The sequence below is a fragment of the Dermacentor variabilis genome, chromosome 4 (genome assembly GCF_050947875.1).
Source record: "Dermacentor variabilis isolate Ectoservices chromosome 4, ASM5094787v1, whole genome shotgun sequence".
Taxonomy (NCBI): Eukaryota; Metazoa; Arthropoda; class Arachnida; order Ixodida; family Ixodidae; genus Dermacentor; species Dermacentor variabilis.
The window spans coordinates 9,039,395-9,055,929 of record NC_134571.1 but is presented as its reverse complement, the minus strand read 5'-3'; the positions used below and the strand labels follow the sequence as shown (position 1 = coordinate 9,055,929).

Genomic DNA, 16,535 nt, shown 5'->3' with positions numbered 1-16,535 from the left:
GTGCGTCATCTTCCGCCTCGGTCATCGTCCGGCGGCTAAGCAGACACCTGACGAATGATCTCGCCATCATCAAGTTCTGCGCATGTCAGTACAGCAGTGTCAGCACCTGTGAAACTGTCAAATGAGACGGTGTCCAGAATCGCAATGCAACCACTGTGAAAGTCTCGGCAGAACATTTTCCGCGTCGGTAGGGAGCACATTGGAAGGCGACACAGAGCTTCATATTAGTATATTTGGAAACTCTATGGAAGGCGACAAATCTTAGGCCTCCCGGCACCCGCTTGCCGGCATTCCCCAGCGCAGTCTGCACAGGCACTGTCGGCACCATTAGACACTTGACGCGATGTTTCCGTATGCCGCGTTGGATCACCGGAACCTCGACACAGCACACAAAGCAAACACCACCATGCCGACACCGGTCGCACAAACGAAAAACGTGCCCAACTCGCAGCGTCGTGTGCGAAGAAACAACTCAGCTGCTGGATTGTCTTGACATGGCTTACTAAGCTGAAACCGGAACTGCTGTAGAGCCATTCTATTGAACCAGGCAAAAACGATGATGATGAGCGAGCATTTGCAGTAGCGCCACTTCGTGGGGTAGCAAGGAGGCTCCGTTCAGAACAAAAATGGTGTTCAGCAAAGAAGTCAAACCATGCACCGGTCAGAATCGGTGCGTGGTGCTCTCGATCGAGTTGGCTCAAAGAGTGTCCGAAAAATCAGACGAGAGGTTGCAAGGTGTCCGAACTTTCAACAGTTGTTATACATTATGGTCTATGGGGAGAATGGCGGTGCCGCGAAGCAGACCGAATAATCGAGCATGTCCGAGTTTTTGGAATAGAAAATTAGTCGGCGACTGTATAAATAAGAAATGTTGCAGTATTTGCAATGTAGATCAGTGCGTAATGCCCACACAAGTGCCACAGACTAGTCCGGCTATGAAAAATTATTTTTGTGCTGCTTCATTAAGGGGAGACATGGCTTTGAAAATAAACTTCCTTATTTCTTCATGAATTTCGATGAAAATTGGCAGAAATATTTAGAATGTCTCCCTGATGCTTTCATAAAAGTTTCAGAGCGATATCTTGAGAACATTTTATTGGAACTTAATTGAGCAGAATTGTTTTTCCTCATACTTTCTGGAGAGCCTAGGGAACTTAAAACGTGAGAGAAGGCTTGTTAAGGATCGACTGCATAGCTAAATGCATGCTGAAGGTCGTGACATTCTTTTTTTTTTTCACAACACAAATATTTTGGAATGCCATCTTTTATGTTACGTTCGCATCAAGCATACTTTTGGGGTAGACGAACAGCCATATCGTAAACTTACAAAGGGTCAACCTAAGAGAGCAAGAATGTCACGACCTGCACTGTAGTCCAAGGAACGTGACAAAAAGAAAACGGAGTCAAAATATGTTAAACGGTAACAAAGAAGTCAGGTCCAGAAACTGAGCAGAAAGACAAAAACAGTTTTGAGAAAACGGCTCTCAAAGTTTCACCTTCTCTTCAGTTCTCTAAAAGGCCTAAAATTTGTAGTATTTGGGGCGTTTTGTGATGTGGGGCTTGTACATGTGGCCTCTGGTCTGGTGTGCTTTACATATTTACACACGTACATTACTAATAACCACCAGGAATGCAGTCTAATTGCCTGCTGCTGTTTAAATGTAGTCTTTTCAGTGCCCCTTGAACGCTGTCGGCCAAGGAAAGACTTCGAGCACATTCTTTTTCTCTGCGTTTGTCCTTCTCAGCCATCTCTCTGTTGCTCAGCTGGGATTCAGGCTGAGGTCGTTCAGGACTGCTGTCGATGTCCTCCTGTCGCTTTTGCACGTGGTTAACACAACCTTCTTTTTCAATTCTAATGCAACCGTAAACAGCCTCTTGCAAAGCAAGAAAAGTGCGGCTGTCGCCATCAGGTAACACTGTCGTGTAGCGAAGGCCATTTTTCATGAGGGACCTCTCGAAAAGTAGAAGGCCAGCTTGCACCTCCCTTTCTCCAGCCTTCTTGTCTGTGTACTTTTGGCATAAATGGCTAGCCCTAGAAGCTGCCCACATTGGGTCATCCTTCTTTGGTCCCCGCTCGCAGCCTCCACAAAAATTGCTTAAAACAACATAGTCCAGCACGAGCCCAGAGAAAATTTCGACAATTGCACCTACCCCACGTGTCATCCACAAACCATCAAAAGATATGGCGATGTTGTCAGCATTCCCCACGTTCAGTACTGTATAGTTTGCTGAACCGACTGTGCACTTCCAGTCATCACTTCTCCGGCTGCACGAATTGCTGCAGGGGTCAATTTTTTTTCACGTAGTTCTGCCACGTCTTGTTGTGGAGACCATGGTTGAAAATGTTCATCACCAAAAAAATATCATTAAGTGCTGTCTGCTCGTTCCCAGTGCACTGCATAGCATGCGCTGTCAACATATTTACAACGAACAGGTTCACCGTCTGATCGCCACTTACGCGCGGCGAGCTCCACGTGGACGCGATGTCTCCGCAGTTGGAACATGAGAGCGTAAGTTTCACAGCGAGGCCATATTCTCGCTCACCTTTCTTGAACGCAACGTTGCCGCTATCACACGCTGTGCACTTTGCAAACCTCAAAAGCTGGTTTTGCAGATCCAAATTGATGATCGTGAATGCCGTATCATCAAGCGCACTGTCGACCACGCCGCTGTCTCAGTTAAAACAATCCGATTTCCGATTCGTCGCTGCCATTGACGCGAGTTCCTAGAGTTTTTCCTCAGTTCAAATCCTGTTCTGCTCCACATCGGAAGGCTGCAGCATCACCATGTCACGGCGGAAACGGCCGCTGTCAGCTTCGCAAGCTGGCACACACGCTGGACCCATGCTGTTGTTGCCAATTTCGATGCCTTGTCCACTCGATGTAACCTCTACATCGCCTTTCGCCACATCTTGGGGAAGTGCGGCAACCTTTAATATTAGCAACCATCGATTTCTTCCACTTTTTGCCGAATTTGTTCAGTGTATGGAACGTTCTCGCTGACCTGGGCGTTGTTGCGTTGTTCAGTTGCTGCACGCAGTTTTTCAAAATGGCATCGCAGAGGCGACGGCGGCGCGCGGGCCAGCTCGCTTAGCAGACGACACCAGCCAGCTTCGCCAATCGGGTGGGCACGGTCTTCTCACATGAGTTCGTCCAGCCAATAGAAAACCAATAATGCGCTTTTCTTTATGATTTATTTTGCACCATCCTATGGGCGAAACTGAGCGCCAGTGGCGGGAAACTTAAGCAGGAATTGCAGCTCTTTCAAACGAGAGTGAGATGCCAGCGTGAAACGGCAGCTGCACGACGGGAAGAAAGGGCCGTTTTGGGGATCATTTTGGCTTGAATTCAGTTAGAACACATTTCGCAAATTATTATTTCGCCAAAAATATTGATTCTAGAAACGAGAAGCTTGGCAGGTAGGTAGAAAACTAGCTGTAGATTTCGAAAATAACACTTCCAAAATCTTGATCTTTTTTTTTTTTTCAAGACCCATGTCCCCCCTTAACCATATTTTGCGATGCGAAAGCCCCCTCCCCCCTAAGTAAACCAAGCAAATTAAGGAAAGGCACTCACCTCCAGCTGCTCAGCCACCTCCTGCAGACCTCCTTTCAGATTTTTACAACTTTTCATGAGGTACTTAACATCATAGATGGCCGGAAAGTAGATTCGCAGCAACTCAAAGAACTCAGACTCCTCTGAAGGCAGGTTCTGGTCCGTCAGCAACTTCAGCATGTAGCCAAAGTCGTATCCGCTGCGCACAAGGTGAAGTGTGCATCAGCGTTTCCCACCCACGAGGACAGTGCTGCACCATGGCAGCGCCGCTCTCACCTATGAAAGGAGAGCCACTTCACATTGTCGGAGAGGACCACTCCCGATGTCATGAGCAGCTGAGCAAACTCGTATGGATCGATGCCCTCTTCGTCGTGTTTCTTGAACTGAATGCCAGAGTTGGTAAGCAGGTCGATGGAATCCTGGGCATACATGTCCGCCCTGCAGCAAAGGAAGTGAACAAAAGCTTTCATGGAATGACAATGAGCTGCACATTCACTCTCTTGCAGCAAGATTTGTTCTGGGGACACGTGCCTAATTTGAAAATACCTGTGACATGAAGCAAAACTTCAAATGGCGCTTGCTGAGCAAACAAAGGCACCAGCCTTGGACAACCTTTTTTAAGTTCAGTTTCTAACAAACCAGAATTAGTGTTTCAGATTATCTGCAGCCAGTGCACTACATGTCTTCACACTGTAGTCTATCACATGGTGTTCCCCTGGAGGTTGTATAGACCGCCCCGCAAGTCCAAGGATCCGAGTTGACAACGGTCAACCAGCTCAGCCTAGTGTATTTCATGTGTCTAAAGCAGACACTCGTTCAGTCTCGACTGCGAGCAAGACTGAGCGCTGCAAGAAGGCCCAGAGTAGAAGGCAGGGGTTTAATAGACGGCTATGCTGGCATTGACGAACTGTTACGCCCCATCCGCATGGTGCGCGCAAGCCGAAGCTACCTTAATTCAGAAGTGACCACAGTATTAGTAAATGCCGAACGTCTTGAAGGGGCAGCGCAACATGTTCAACCAGTACTAACTCACCCAAATGTTTATTCTTCTATAGAAAATGATGGAACACACCACTATATGGGAGGATGTAGTAATAGCGTAAGATCACAAAACAGTTAATCGTGTCTGCTTGACACTGGCTTTGCCACTTCCACTTCAAGTCTCATCGTACCCCTTAGGGCCGTGGGCGAACGCCTACGTAATTAGCAGATAAACAAGTGCTGTGGAAGCTGTAGTTTCGGAGACGACTTCGTCTAACTTACCTTTAAACACACATCACTTGCAATCTTGCCTTTTTGCGCAGTGAGAAAGGGCGCTAATCTCTGGCGCTAGTCTTTCGGCGATGTAATGATGTTCGTGCCCATACTAAGGCTTGCACTGTGCCAGGCCGACGACTGTGCTACCAGGGCAATATTCCTTTAGCTACATAGCCTACAAGGGCGACTCAGTGCAGTAAAACAATGCATGTGAATGAGCTGCATCACAGAAGCAACAAAGAGATATGCAATTGCCTAAATGACGGCCGGCGGAACAAGCCGAACGCGCCGAACTGGATTTTTTCTTCTCGCGAGTACATTGTGTGCCTTGAAACAGTTTCTTCTGTATCAAAAATGAATAATATCTTTAATATCGGCAAGTTTGCGGCAATAACGTAGCCATGTCCACTTTGAGGGGACAGAAGCAGATGGGCGCACTTAGCTGCCAGTGACATAGAAACACATGGCCGGCATGCTGCGGAAACTGCGGCATCGGTCTTCACTACTATCCTAATACGGCACGTTTCCGCTAAGGGTGGGCGAATATCTTAGCTGTGTTACAAGCGTCGGTGTATGAATAGGGTACACTTCTAACGTATCAGTGTAAACGTGGCTACTATCGTTGCCACTCGCGATTTGTTTCGTGCCCATGAGTGGAGATGAGAAGAATCGAAATGCGACTTTTTTGTTGGTGCTGACCACAACCATTATAAAGCTTACACATAATGAAGGCAACTTTGGTGCATGCAGACCGCTTGGTTTGTCGAGTCGTTCGCGTAGCATTCGACAGATGGTAAGCGCGATTAATATTAGCTAGACTTGGCACATGACATATCGCTGCGGCAAGTTCGGGGTGCGATCATTACACGGGAAATTTTTAAAAAACAAATTTTGACGACAAAATTCAGGGGTGCGATCATTATGCGGGTGCAATCATTACGCGAGTGCGATCATTATGTGAGTGAATACGGTACATACTGTTTCCAAACTCCGGCCAACTACGTTTAAAGAGGCCTCACTGTATTAGTGCTTTTGCTGAGCCAACGTGCAATACGGCACCAAAAGCAACATCTCGTTCCTTCAGAGCAAACTGTGACATGAAAAGGGTTCAAGTCACGGGCTTCATATGGCAGGCCCAACCCGTAAAATTCAGCCTGTGCAGTGCTCTACTTTCTGGATTAGTATTTTATGACTCCAGTTGCAATTTTCAGTATTTAGAAGGGACAGGCAATCTTTGTGCACAAAACAAGCCTTATAGGGCAGGAAACCTTTCAAACTCCGCTGCCCCAAGGCACCCATAACTTATGCAAATCACAGCAATGTTGACAGCAGCAATAGCTTCCAAACAATTCTGGACAAACCTCAGTTAAACTAAAAGGTATTTATTGTGATTCGTTCTACCACTAAAACGCTATATTTTTGTGCAAGATGGCAGAGACTTCAAGCCTTGGCACTGTGTACCATTGATTGCATACAGCAGCAGTAGTACGAGCAGTCGGTGAGACTTCGGTCACTTGTGATGTCCACTCACGTGAGACTGAACTTGAAGTTGAACTGCCAGGTGGAGTAATTTGGGGGGGTGTTGCCATGTTCGTCGAGAAAGGTGAGGCCCAACTGGATGATCTTGAGAAGGTCCACATTGCAGCGTAGCAGCTGGTACTGATAGTCTGCTGTGCTGCGAAACTCCCCAATGGGCCGTGCCACCACTCCCGGAAACTCGGTGTCCTGCAATGTGCAAGTGCTATAGGCAATGCTGCTGATGACTGAGAAAGTGAGAACAGCCTCACACTGCACAAAAGAACTGCCATCTTTTCACTCCCCAGTCTCTCGCATGACTTAAATATATTATGCAAGAATGATGTAATCTGCAGAGAGGTTAGTGCCCTGAAGATGAAAGAAGTAATCACCACATCCTCAAGTGGTTTGCAAAATGAGGCCAATGCAAAACAACCCTGCAACAACTTCCTTGAATGGTGTAGCAGTGCCGCCTCCAACAACAGTGCCTCTGGAGGATGAAAAAGACAAGCAAAAGAATGCACTCTCTCTCGGCTGGGCTAGTTGCCACAGCCGTTGCTCTGCTTGCCACTTTGCCTTCCCTAATAAATGTAGGGCCGACACGTGTTCCTACAAAATGTATGAACTGTGTCTGGTATAGGCCATCTCCCTCACAAACGTTTTCGAACAGAAAGTTCTTAAAATGTGCCTTGCATGAAGAGAAATATCCAACAATCAAATGCTACCAGAGCCATGACAACATTCACCTCACTTTTGTCATTTGTAGTAGTAGTAGTAGTAGTGCACCATGCTCATGTCTAATCATGCCTACAATCTTTCACTTGTTACTGTGCAAACCTTTGGTATCGGCATGGCCTCAAAATTTTCTATGTGGCCTGGTCAGGGGCCCTTCAACCAAGTTGCACTCAACAGCATCTAAAGTAATTTCTGTGACAAAAGCGACCTCAAATGGCTAGGTGTATTGCTCCTCAATGACGTATAGTTAAAGGAGGGTTCCATAAAGCCCCATGTAAAATGAGGTGGACTTGTGACCTATGGAGTAGTGATGGCACCAAATGCAAATCAGCTTGCTGACCACACATTGATACTAATGCTCGTACAGTAAAACCTCGTTAATACCCGCTTAAACAGTAGCTTCATTTTAAAAGTAGTAAAGACAAATCCCCAACTCAGCGGCCATTGAACATAATGTGTTTTGTATCCGCATAAACCGTACCAGTTTACTGCATACGCATCGGTTAAAACGTAGCGTTTCCCCTTTTCGTCGCGCAAATTCGGCGGTGCGTCGCCTCCATCGGGCGGCCCGGCAGAACAACAAGCCACAGAGATCGGAACAACGGCCTCCAAGAGCCCTGTGCATTTGCGCGTGAAGCCACATCAACATCAACATCATTTCGTCGCCGTACCAGAGAGCGTTGCGATGTCGTGCTAGCGAGAACTCGCGTCATGCCGAAGCTCGGATAAAAAGAAAGACGCCGGGTGCTCAGCATAAAAGAAAAATTAGACATTGTCCGTGCTATCGAACGTGACACGAAGAAGTCGGCGCTGGCACGCGACAGGGATCAGCTGTTGACTACGGTGTGTGGCATTTGGAATGCGAAGTTGCTCGGCAGCGCTGCTGTGACCGCGAACAGATGTCGGCTACGAGGTTCGACTTTTCGCCATCGTTGCCTCTGCTTTTGCCAAAGTGTTGACTAGCGACAGTGATGAGGATGACACGGAAAGCGACAGCACGGGTGATTCAGGCCCGACAGTGGCAGAAGCTGCGCGATACGTCAGCCTCATGAATGCAATTGTCGGAACGAGAACAGGGGCGCGATAATGTAACTATATTCCAAAACGAAAAGTATTCCAAACTCCGGCACCCGGCAATGAAAAAGGCGCCCCGGGACTTCTGCAGCACTACTGCGCGCTTGCACGGAGAATACGTAACGCCAACAAGGAATCTGCCATGCGAGTGTTTGCCGAGAAGAGGGGGCTGGCTGAAAAGCTGGCACGCAGCTTCAGTAAGCTTGTCGCCGCTGTCGTCCATGCAAAGTGAATAAATACTGCATGTTTTTCCCCCTTTCACTGCACTCTCTCCGAGTTCCGTTTTCGACAGGTAAGTGGGTGATCTCATGCTTTTCGCTTAAACAGTACTACCGTTTAGTATGTGCTTTTTCCGAGCTCCGGCCAACTATGGTTTAACGAGGTTTCACAGTACCACTGAACACTTGGTGCAGTCAGTTGCAAGTTTTGCGACAAAAGGAGCAGCTCCTGGAAAATGTCTTGCAGAATTGGTAATTAGTGCTATCCCAGAACTGCACAAGAACAATGCATCAGTGATGACTGTGATCAGTGATGGGGCTGGCAACAACAGATTTATGAGGAGTTAGTTTGGAGTGTCATGAAAAATGGATGCTGCACACCACTTCATTGAGCGTCCGTGGGAGCCATCACGAAACATCTGCATACTTCATCCGTGGTGTTCCACACATCATGAAGTGCATAATAAACCATCTGAGAGAGCACACTTGTGCATGGAAAAGAAAAATGTGTGAATTTTCGGTACAGTTCAGCCATCCAATTTTGTTGCTTCTAGGCTTATGACCTTCACATCAATTTTCACCATTACCCTATATGAAACAGAAAAAGAAGAATGCATGGGTTGTGCCAAGACTTGCTGAAGCACATGTTGCCCCCTGATAACCTGCGTAAGATAGGCGGGAAGCTAGCTACGCAGGTACATTTTTTTTTAAAGCATACTGCTCTTATGTTGCATTCTTAAATTCTTAAGATCGAATCTCTATAGTAGTGGAACATTAATTGGCACACACGTGTACAGGGGAACAAAAGTCCCTGGCTTAGAAGACTCGGAATGCATTGAGACATTCACAAGAACGCTGAACAATGCATTTGACGCACTTTTCATCAAGCTTCCAGCCAGGGGAATCGGGCATCATTCCAAAGAGATAAAGGAAAGCAGCTACCGTTAACGCACACTTTTCCCCAAGAAAACGGATCCGAAAATTGCATGCACGTTAGAATCAAGTGTGACCCTAAATCTGTGATGCCATATCACCATCGGCATTTCAAGATGGCTGCCTCGTGTGCGCTTTCATGCCTAGCTGCCGTCGCTTCCTCTATGTGCTGTAGTATGTGTACTTAGGTTAGTCCAACATCCGTATTCCAGCATGGTAGTGCCGACTGCGAAGACAAGCCGAGTTCATCACAATGTCGCAATTAAAAGGCAAGTGATCATGTGTGTGGAGACAGGCGGAAATCGGGCCGCACCACGGGCATTCGGAATTCCCAAAACTTGCGTGCGAGACTGGCACAAACAGGAGAGGCATTCTTCTCCAGTGACCGCTGCATAGGCACGGACGCGCCGCCTTTATCTTGAAAGCAATCTGCGATAGAGAGTTTAGACATCCAGGCGCACCCGTGCTGTGTTCTCGTTGCTAAATTCACATTGAAGTGACGGGCCACACAAAGGTCAATTCGCTCGCTCCTGCTACCATACTTTCTCACTCCAGTGTTCTGGTAAAAAGTTTCTGCGGTGATTGAGTGAGACGTGCTCATGTTTGCTTGTGCGCACTTGCTTGGGCAAAACTGCGACTTTTTTTATTTATCACAACTTTAGTGCAATGGGAGTAGATCTTTGTTTTTCCAAATTAGAGAAAGTTGTATTTCTATATGAAATAATGAGGTGCACGGTACTATAAAGGACCTTACTTTTTTTAGGTCATGGCAAACAAGTGCATGTAACAACCAAGGGGGTGTGAGAACCTAGTAATATGGTAAATTTCTACTCTTGGAGCCTCATCTTGCTATTACTTACGCTGGCACCTGGCCTTGTAGTAGTATCATTAATCCTTCAAAAACATTTCTTTCCAGATTATCAAGAAGTCCCTCGAAGTCCTGAATATGACTGAGCAAAATGCTCTCGAGAAAGGTACAAAACTACTTGCCTCACAATGTTGTTGTCGACGCTAAACATTACCAATGATCTGTTCGACAAAGGAGCATTTTACGTGTTGACCGCCAAGCTCAACAAGGCACCCTCGGAGCCTTGCTTCCCTTTTAATTTATAATTTAGGGACATTTTGTAATTCTGCTCTAATGAGTTTGATTTCTCTTTCAGTGGCACCTTGGTCTTGCACAATCATCTGCAGACGAGTCACACCCTACTGTCAAATTTCTCCCCTCTCAGTGTGGAAGATGCATTAAAGACTGCTTGAAAGGTCTATCGCTCAAACAGAGCCAGACTGTGAAATGAGATGAAGGCTAGGCTCATGGAAAATACTTTTGGTTCTTCTAATTCTCCTGAGCAAATTAACAATGAGCACAGCTATTTCAGAGGCGATATAGACGACAGTGTGGTGTACTTCTTACCCGAGTGTGTTGTACGCAAAGTCAGCAAGCATACACAATGTCAGTTGTGCCTGCAGGCTATTAGCCCGGCATTTCCAGTCGACGCATACCTTACCACATATAGGAGCTTCAAGGAGGGGAGCCTGAAGCATCTCACCAAGATGCTACAGTTCATAAGAGTTGCTAATGCCTCTTTCCCTTGATGTGGGAGGTCCCTGTGGGAACCCGTTTTGGAAGGTCCTAGATGAGCTGAATAAAAGCAATCTTGCGCAGCTGAGTCGTGATGAGCACGAGTCCACGCTCATGTGCCAAATATTGAACTTTCATTGTCACACAGATGCATTTCTATGCGAGGGATGTGAACCGCCACCTAGAAACCTGCGGGAAAGTCGCAATTGGCAACAAAAAAGCTCATCTTTAGTGAAGACGCTTTCGACATGAAAACATGATGCGCGCGGCTCTTGTGCCTTGCTATAAAAGCTTGTTTACCTCATTGAGAGAGGATATGTTTTTTTTTTTCTTTGCTTATTCTTTTTCAGCACTACATCTGCAGGCTTGGAGTGGCACCTGACACCAGCAAATGATGCCGAGAGTGAGTGGGACTATACTAATCCAGGTACAACCGGCACACTAAGCTACGACTAAGCTTCGACAAAGACACTCCCTCACCAGAACAGGAATTGGCCTCCCTGGTGCAGTATTCGACCACTACCTCCCAAATGATTCCTACAATTAACCCATGGCCCTCAGTCCCCAGCAGCTGTGGGGCACCTGACCAAGGCAGCGGCCAGACCTGTAATGCAGCAGAAGGTGCTAAGAAAGGGGTAACTGGAGATCGCAGGAAGAGGCCTTCATCCTGCAGTGGACATAAAACAGGCTGACGATGATAATTCTTTTTCAGTTCCTAATACACGCACTCACTGGCAGTGAAAGATAGTTAGGCACAGCTTCATTGCTAGTGCTTTTCCCTGTTCAGTTCGCTCAGTCATAGCCTTTCAACTTCGGCATAGGTCTGTAATAAGCTGCACATAAATTGGTGATGAGCATTGCATTTTGCAGCAATTTCAAGTCAAAGAATGCCATTTGCTAGGCAAACCTTACAAACCACTAGTGGTTCACAGAACAAGGCTAACCGTGACCACCACAGCACCTGGTGAGCAAAAACAAAAAGGAGCCACATATCGACGACCGCCACTGAGGAAGTTTACAACTGAAAGAAAGATCTCAATGTTGAGACGGATGATCTGTTGCTGACCAGCTCAGTGAAGAAAGTCATCAAAATATGTGCACAACAGTGATAAGCACGTCTCAAAAGAAGATGCAAGTCCTGCACCGTGGCCGCATTGGAAAGAAAGTTGCGAGGCCACAGCCACTGCGAGTGCTATATCATTAACAAGAAGACAAGAGCTGCAGATTCCGCACTGCTCTTGCGCAAAAAAGAAATGGGATTTTCCCAGTCAATCAGTAAATAAAAGTATGTTGAAGTACTTTGTTTAGCGCAAAACGACAGACACAAGAAAGACGACCAGGACAAGTATTCATGGATTCGCACCAACTAGCCCACCAATGCATTATGTTGAAGTAGAAAGCATTTGTTTATTGCTCTCTTGGTACACTCAATAATTCGACAATTGGTTAATTCTGACATGTTTTACGTTCCCTCAAAGTGAGGATTAGCAGGGTCTTGCTGTATAAAGCAAGACCAAAGTGCTCTTACACATGACTACCGTATTTACACGATTGTTAGTCGACCCCCCTTTCCATATCGCGCGACAGGAAAAAAAAATAAAATAAAAGAGCATACCCGAGGGCGCATTCCATAACAAAAATTTATTAGTAGCTGGCATGGTCACTGGACTACTCGTCTTCACTGGTGCTGCCATCGTCACCGCTGCTACGGTCCCCCAGCGCGTCGTCGTCCAGCAAAATTCCACATTTGGCAAACGACCGCACTACATCTTGTGGAACAGCAGCCCACGTCGAATGCACCCAACCACACGCAGCCCTCAGGGAGGCTCTTTTGACAGGTCAGGTTGGCGTAAGTTAGCAGTCTTCTGCCGCCAGACACTCGTTGTACTCAAGGCAGAGCAGGTCCTCAAAGGCAGAGATCCGGGCTTGTTTCATGACCATGTCGCACTTCACTGGTAGGGACTGATCACGCACTTCAGCGACTAACCCTACAAGCTTTGCCTACATCGACGTACCCCGCAAGCTTCACTTACAGCTCCGGAAAGCATCTCGACTTTGGCCCGTAGGAAATTCTTCGCTTGCCATCGCAGCTGAAAATTTTGCTTCGATGCAGTGGCCATTGTTGCATCAACCGTTCGGAAATATCAAACTTGCAGCCCGCTGCGCAGCAATTTGTTTCTTCGGCGTAAAGGATGGCAGCCCTCTTGAACGCTGCTGTGAACGAGGGCCGCATGTTTAGTGGGCCTGGAGCACTCATGACGAATGAGGAAGCATGGAAGTAGCACGTAGCCAGCAGTCGAGTCGAACGCGTCCAACTAAAAGCTACCATAGAACACTTATATAAGCTACAGGGAAATAGAAACACGTGAGCGGCATCTGCTCTTCCATGAACTATTGATAGTCCCTGCAAGCGCCGCCGTTCTGAGGTGCCGCCGCAAATGGAACAGCTGCACTTCCATTGACTATCGACACCCCCCATGAGTGTCGCGTGCGCTGTAAAACCCTAAAAAATGTTGAAAAACCCTTCCAAAAGCAAACAAAACAAATGCACAGGATAGCTAAAACTACGGGTAGGGCCATAGAGCAAACATAAAATTGTGACTACGTTGTAGCTCCCCCGATATCTCGTTGGTCTCGCTTATTTTTGGCGGTGCCATGTTTTGGTTTCGATTGCAAGTCGACCCCCCACTTCAGATTTTCAAATTAAAAAAAAAAAAGAATAGGTCGACTTACAATTGTGTAAATACGGTAACCTAAATATCAGCTCACAGTCGACTAATGCAGAAATCATAAACATGACATAATGCTTCCCATTTTTCAACATTTCCTTTTCGAGTTCGCAAAGTTCCTTAAGTGTCTGCTCATGGCTTGGATTTCCTTTCGTTAAGGGCACATGGCCAATTTTTATCCCGTTCATGCCTTTTGTTTTGCCCCCGAGTTGATAATCTCCTCAGCACTAGTGAGCAATGCCTTCCTGGTTGCACTTTGGTCTCTAAAGCTCTCTCTTCTGCTTCAAGAAGGGCTGTGCTTAGGCAGCCCATGCCTGTCTGTTGCTTTCCACTACCAAGCACGCTCACATCTTTCCGTTGCTGCATCTCCGCAACTGTATTGGATTGGCAACATATGATGCATGAATGATGATGGCAAAATTGCAGGCCGCTAATGCATTTATTTTCTGCTAAAGTGTTACAGAACTTTTGGGGCTAGTCTGAGCCCACATGTAGGCTGATGTGAAAACACGAACCCAGTCTGGCCCTTTAGCAATGTGTAAGCCACACTGCAATCGCTCACTGGATAGTGTCTCCCCTGCTGAGTCTTTTCCAACTGATACTGTGCCAACTCTAGCTGTCACTGCTTCACAGTTCAAGTAGGACTGCAATTCTCAATTATGGAAGCACTTACTCAAACAGAACACATTTTCTAGCAGCAAATTGGTGCAACTGACCATGGCGACGTAGTTGTACTTCTGGACCACACGTATGATGGCGCGAAACTCGTCCTCGAGGTTGGAGGCCCAGACATCGCGGATTCCACAGGCCTCGTTGCAAACCACCAGGCCATTGGTGTTGCCGCCACCGGCGCTGCCAGCGCTGTTGGCGCTGGGGCTGCTGCCCGCGGTGCTGGGGGCAGGCATGCTCACCAAACATGCGGGGCCTCACCATTACATGCTCTCATGGGGATGCCACTCTGCAATTTTGCAACAAAAAGAATAAAAGGCGATTAAAAGGGACTGACAACAGAGTTTTAAGGACCAAGATTTCTATGCCGCAACGAAGCACTCCTCAAATGTTTTTATGCCTGCATTGGTTATTTACAAAAGTGCATGAACATTTCATAAGCAGAATTTCAATAGGAGCAATCTAAAGAAATGGAGCCCCGACGCCAGCAACAGTGAGAAGCGAGTGCGATGCCTGTGATTTACCTCGCAAGGGTGGCTTACACAGAAGTTGGCCAATTTTCATTAACCGTACGCATTTTGACTTTTTAATAGAAAACAAAATGCTGCTCATGAGTTGCTGCATCTGCAGCAACTAAAAATCCTAGTGCTAGCTAATGACAATGTGGTGCCCTCTTACGGCTGTGGGTTCAAGTTCTTGCAGTGCCACTATGGCCATGGCGCTATTCTTTTACTCATAATATTCAAATATTTAGCTGTGCATTGTAAGTTCCAAAAACAGCTTATCCTAGAAAATAAAAATGCATTTTAATATTTAAAAAAAGATTGAGAAGCCGCATACATGAATCAAAGGTCACGTGCTGGGGCATCCTATCTTCTTTCCATGCTTTCCCACGTGAGTGCACCAAAAGACATGTTTAAGGCGAAAGCATTAGGTGTTTATGTTGGCAATTGACCTTAGTGAAACGCCGTGTTGAAAAATGGCCTACGCAGCAAAGAGTAAAAAAAACAAAGCGTTCGAATTGATGCCATATTTCTCTGGGAGGTTACTGTAAACAAAGCAAATTAGCGTCTTTGAGAAGAAAATTTGGTACATTTTGCTCCGAGTGGGACCAGATTTTTGTCTCCACAGTTCTGGCTGGCTAAAGGTGTGCCTAGTGCGTGCGTCACTAGGCAGCGCATGTGACAGTGCGGAGGAGGTGGCGCTGTGTCACGAGTATAAAATGGGTGTGTTCATGACGTTCTGCGGTCTACAAATGGTATAATGCTTTTGCATTCCCACACGTAAGCGTGCCCAATTTTAATGTTTCATAATTGCTGCCGCCCCAGGTGTTATTGCGCAGAAGAGTGGGCATGCGCACTCTGCGCATTGACATCAGTCGGAGAGGCGGTGGTTGTCGGCAGCGAGCGATGGAGGAGTGCGCAATCTTGCGACTCGAGAGGACCGCCGCGCAGGCAAGCCACTGCGTCTGCACGAGCACAATGCCAAAGACGGGGGGATCCCGTACTGCAAAAACAGAGAAGCGAAACAATTACGGGTACGACGAGTGGAAGAAGCCAAGCGACAACCCTGATGAATAACTTCATGTATTTCCAAATGTGCAGCAGGCTTTCGTCTTCTTGTGTTACACACGTGTAACACTTGCCGAACTTTTGTTGCGATTTGTTGCAAACAATCAAAACATTTTAATTCTCAATGAGGAAGACAGCTCTCATTTCAGTCAATACGAGACAGTCTTTCCATCAGTGGGGCTATCTCAATTCATGTTTGGATGGTTGTCTGTCTCTTTAATGATGCCATTAGACAGTACACTGCACACACCCCCATGTCACAGAGCAGAATGACATGTAATGCACGCAACTCATAGGGACAGTTTTGACCACGCAAAATGAATCAAATGGACAAAATATAGCTGTTCCAGAACAGCTGCATAACCAATACAATTTGCTGAAGTTAATTTATTCTAACCAACTCGCTCTGTACAAATATGTCAGCTTTACTGGAAGCCTTACGCACTATTTCCTAGCGGCAAGCATCAGCTCCCACATTTTATGTGCCCTTGGACAGTCACAGTAGGTGGTGTCCACATCCATGCACCAGCAATGGTTCCCTTCAAGCAACCAACAAATCTCGCCAGTTGTTTCAGCGGTGCGACAATGGTGCCCTCTGAACCATGCCATTCGTTTCAAAAGGTGCAGGGCTGGTTCACGATATTGCTGCACCCTCTCTACTGTCGGTGCCAACTTTGTTCAGGCTTACAGATGCGGAA

At 46.7% G+C, this 16,535-nt stretch overlaps 1 protein-coding gene across 5 annotated transcripts in view; it reads right to left on the bottom strand.

The window, feature by feature from the left end:
- LOC142578643 (CCR4-NOT transcription complex subunit 7-like) overlaps positions 1-16,535 on the bottom strand; it is a 70,705-nt gene that overhangs the window by 51,070 nt on the left and 3,100 nt on the right. For all 5 annotated transcript variants that reach the window (XM_075688077.1, XM_075688076.1, XM_075688073.1 and 2 more), the window contains exons 2-5: positions 14,314-14,555; positions 6,343-6,536; positions 3,831-3,992; positions 3,576-3,753 (exon numbers count right to left, since the gene is read on the bottom strand). In XM_075688077.1, the coding sequence (XP_075544192.1) occupies positions 3,576-3,753; positions 3,831-3,992; positions 6,343-6,536; positions 14,314-14,502 (723 nt within the window). In that variant the 5' untranslated portion in view covers positions 14,503-14,555. The remainder of the gene's footprint in view (positions 1-3,575; positions 3,754-3,830; positions 3,993-6,342; positions 6,537-14,313; positions 14,556-16,535) is intronic.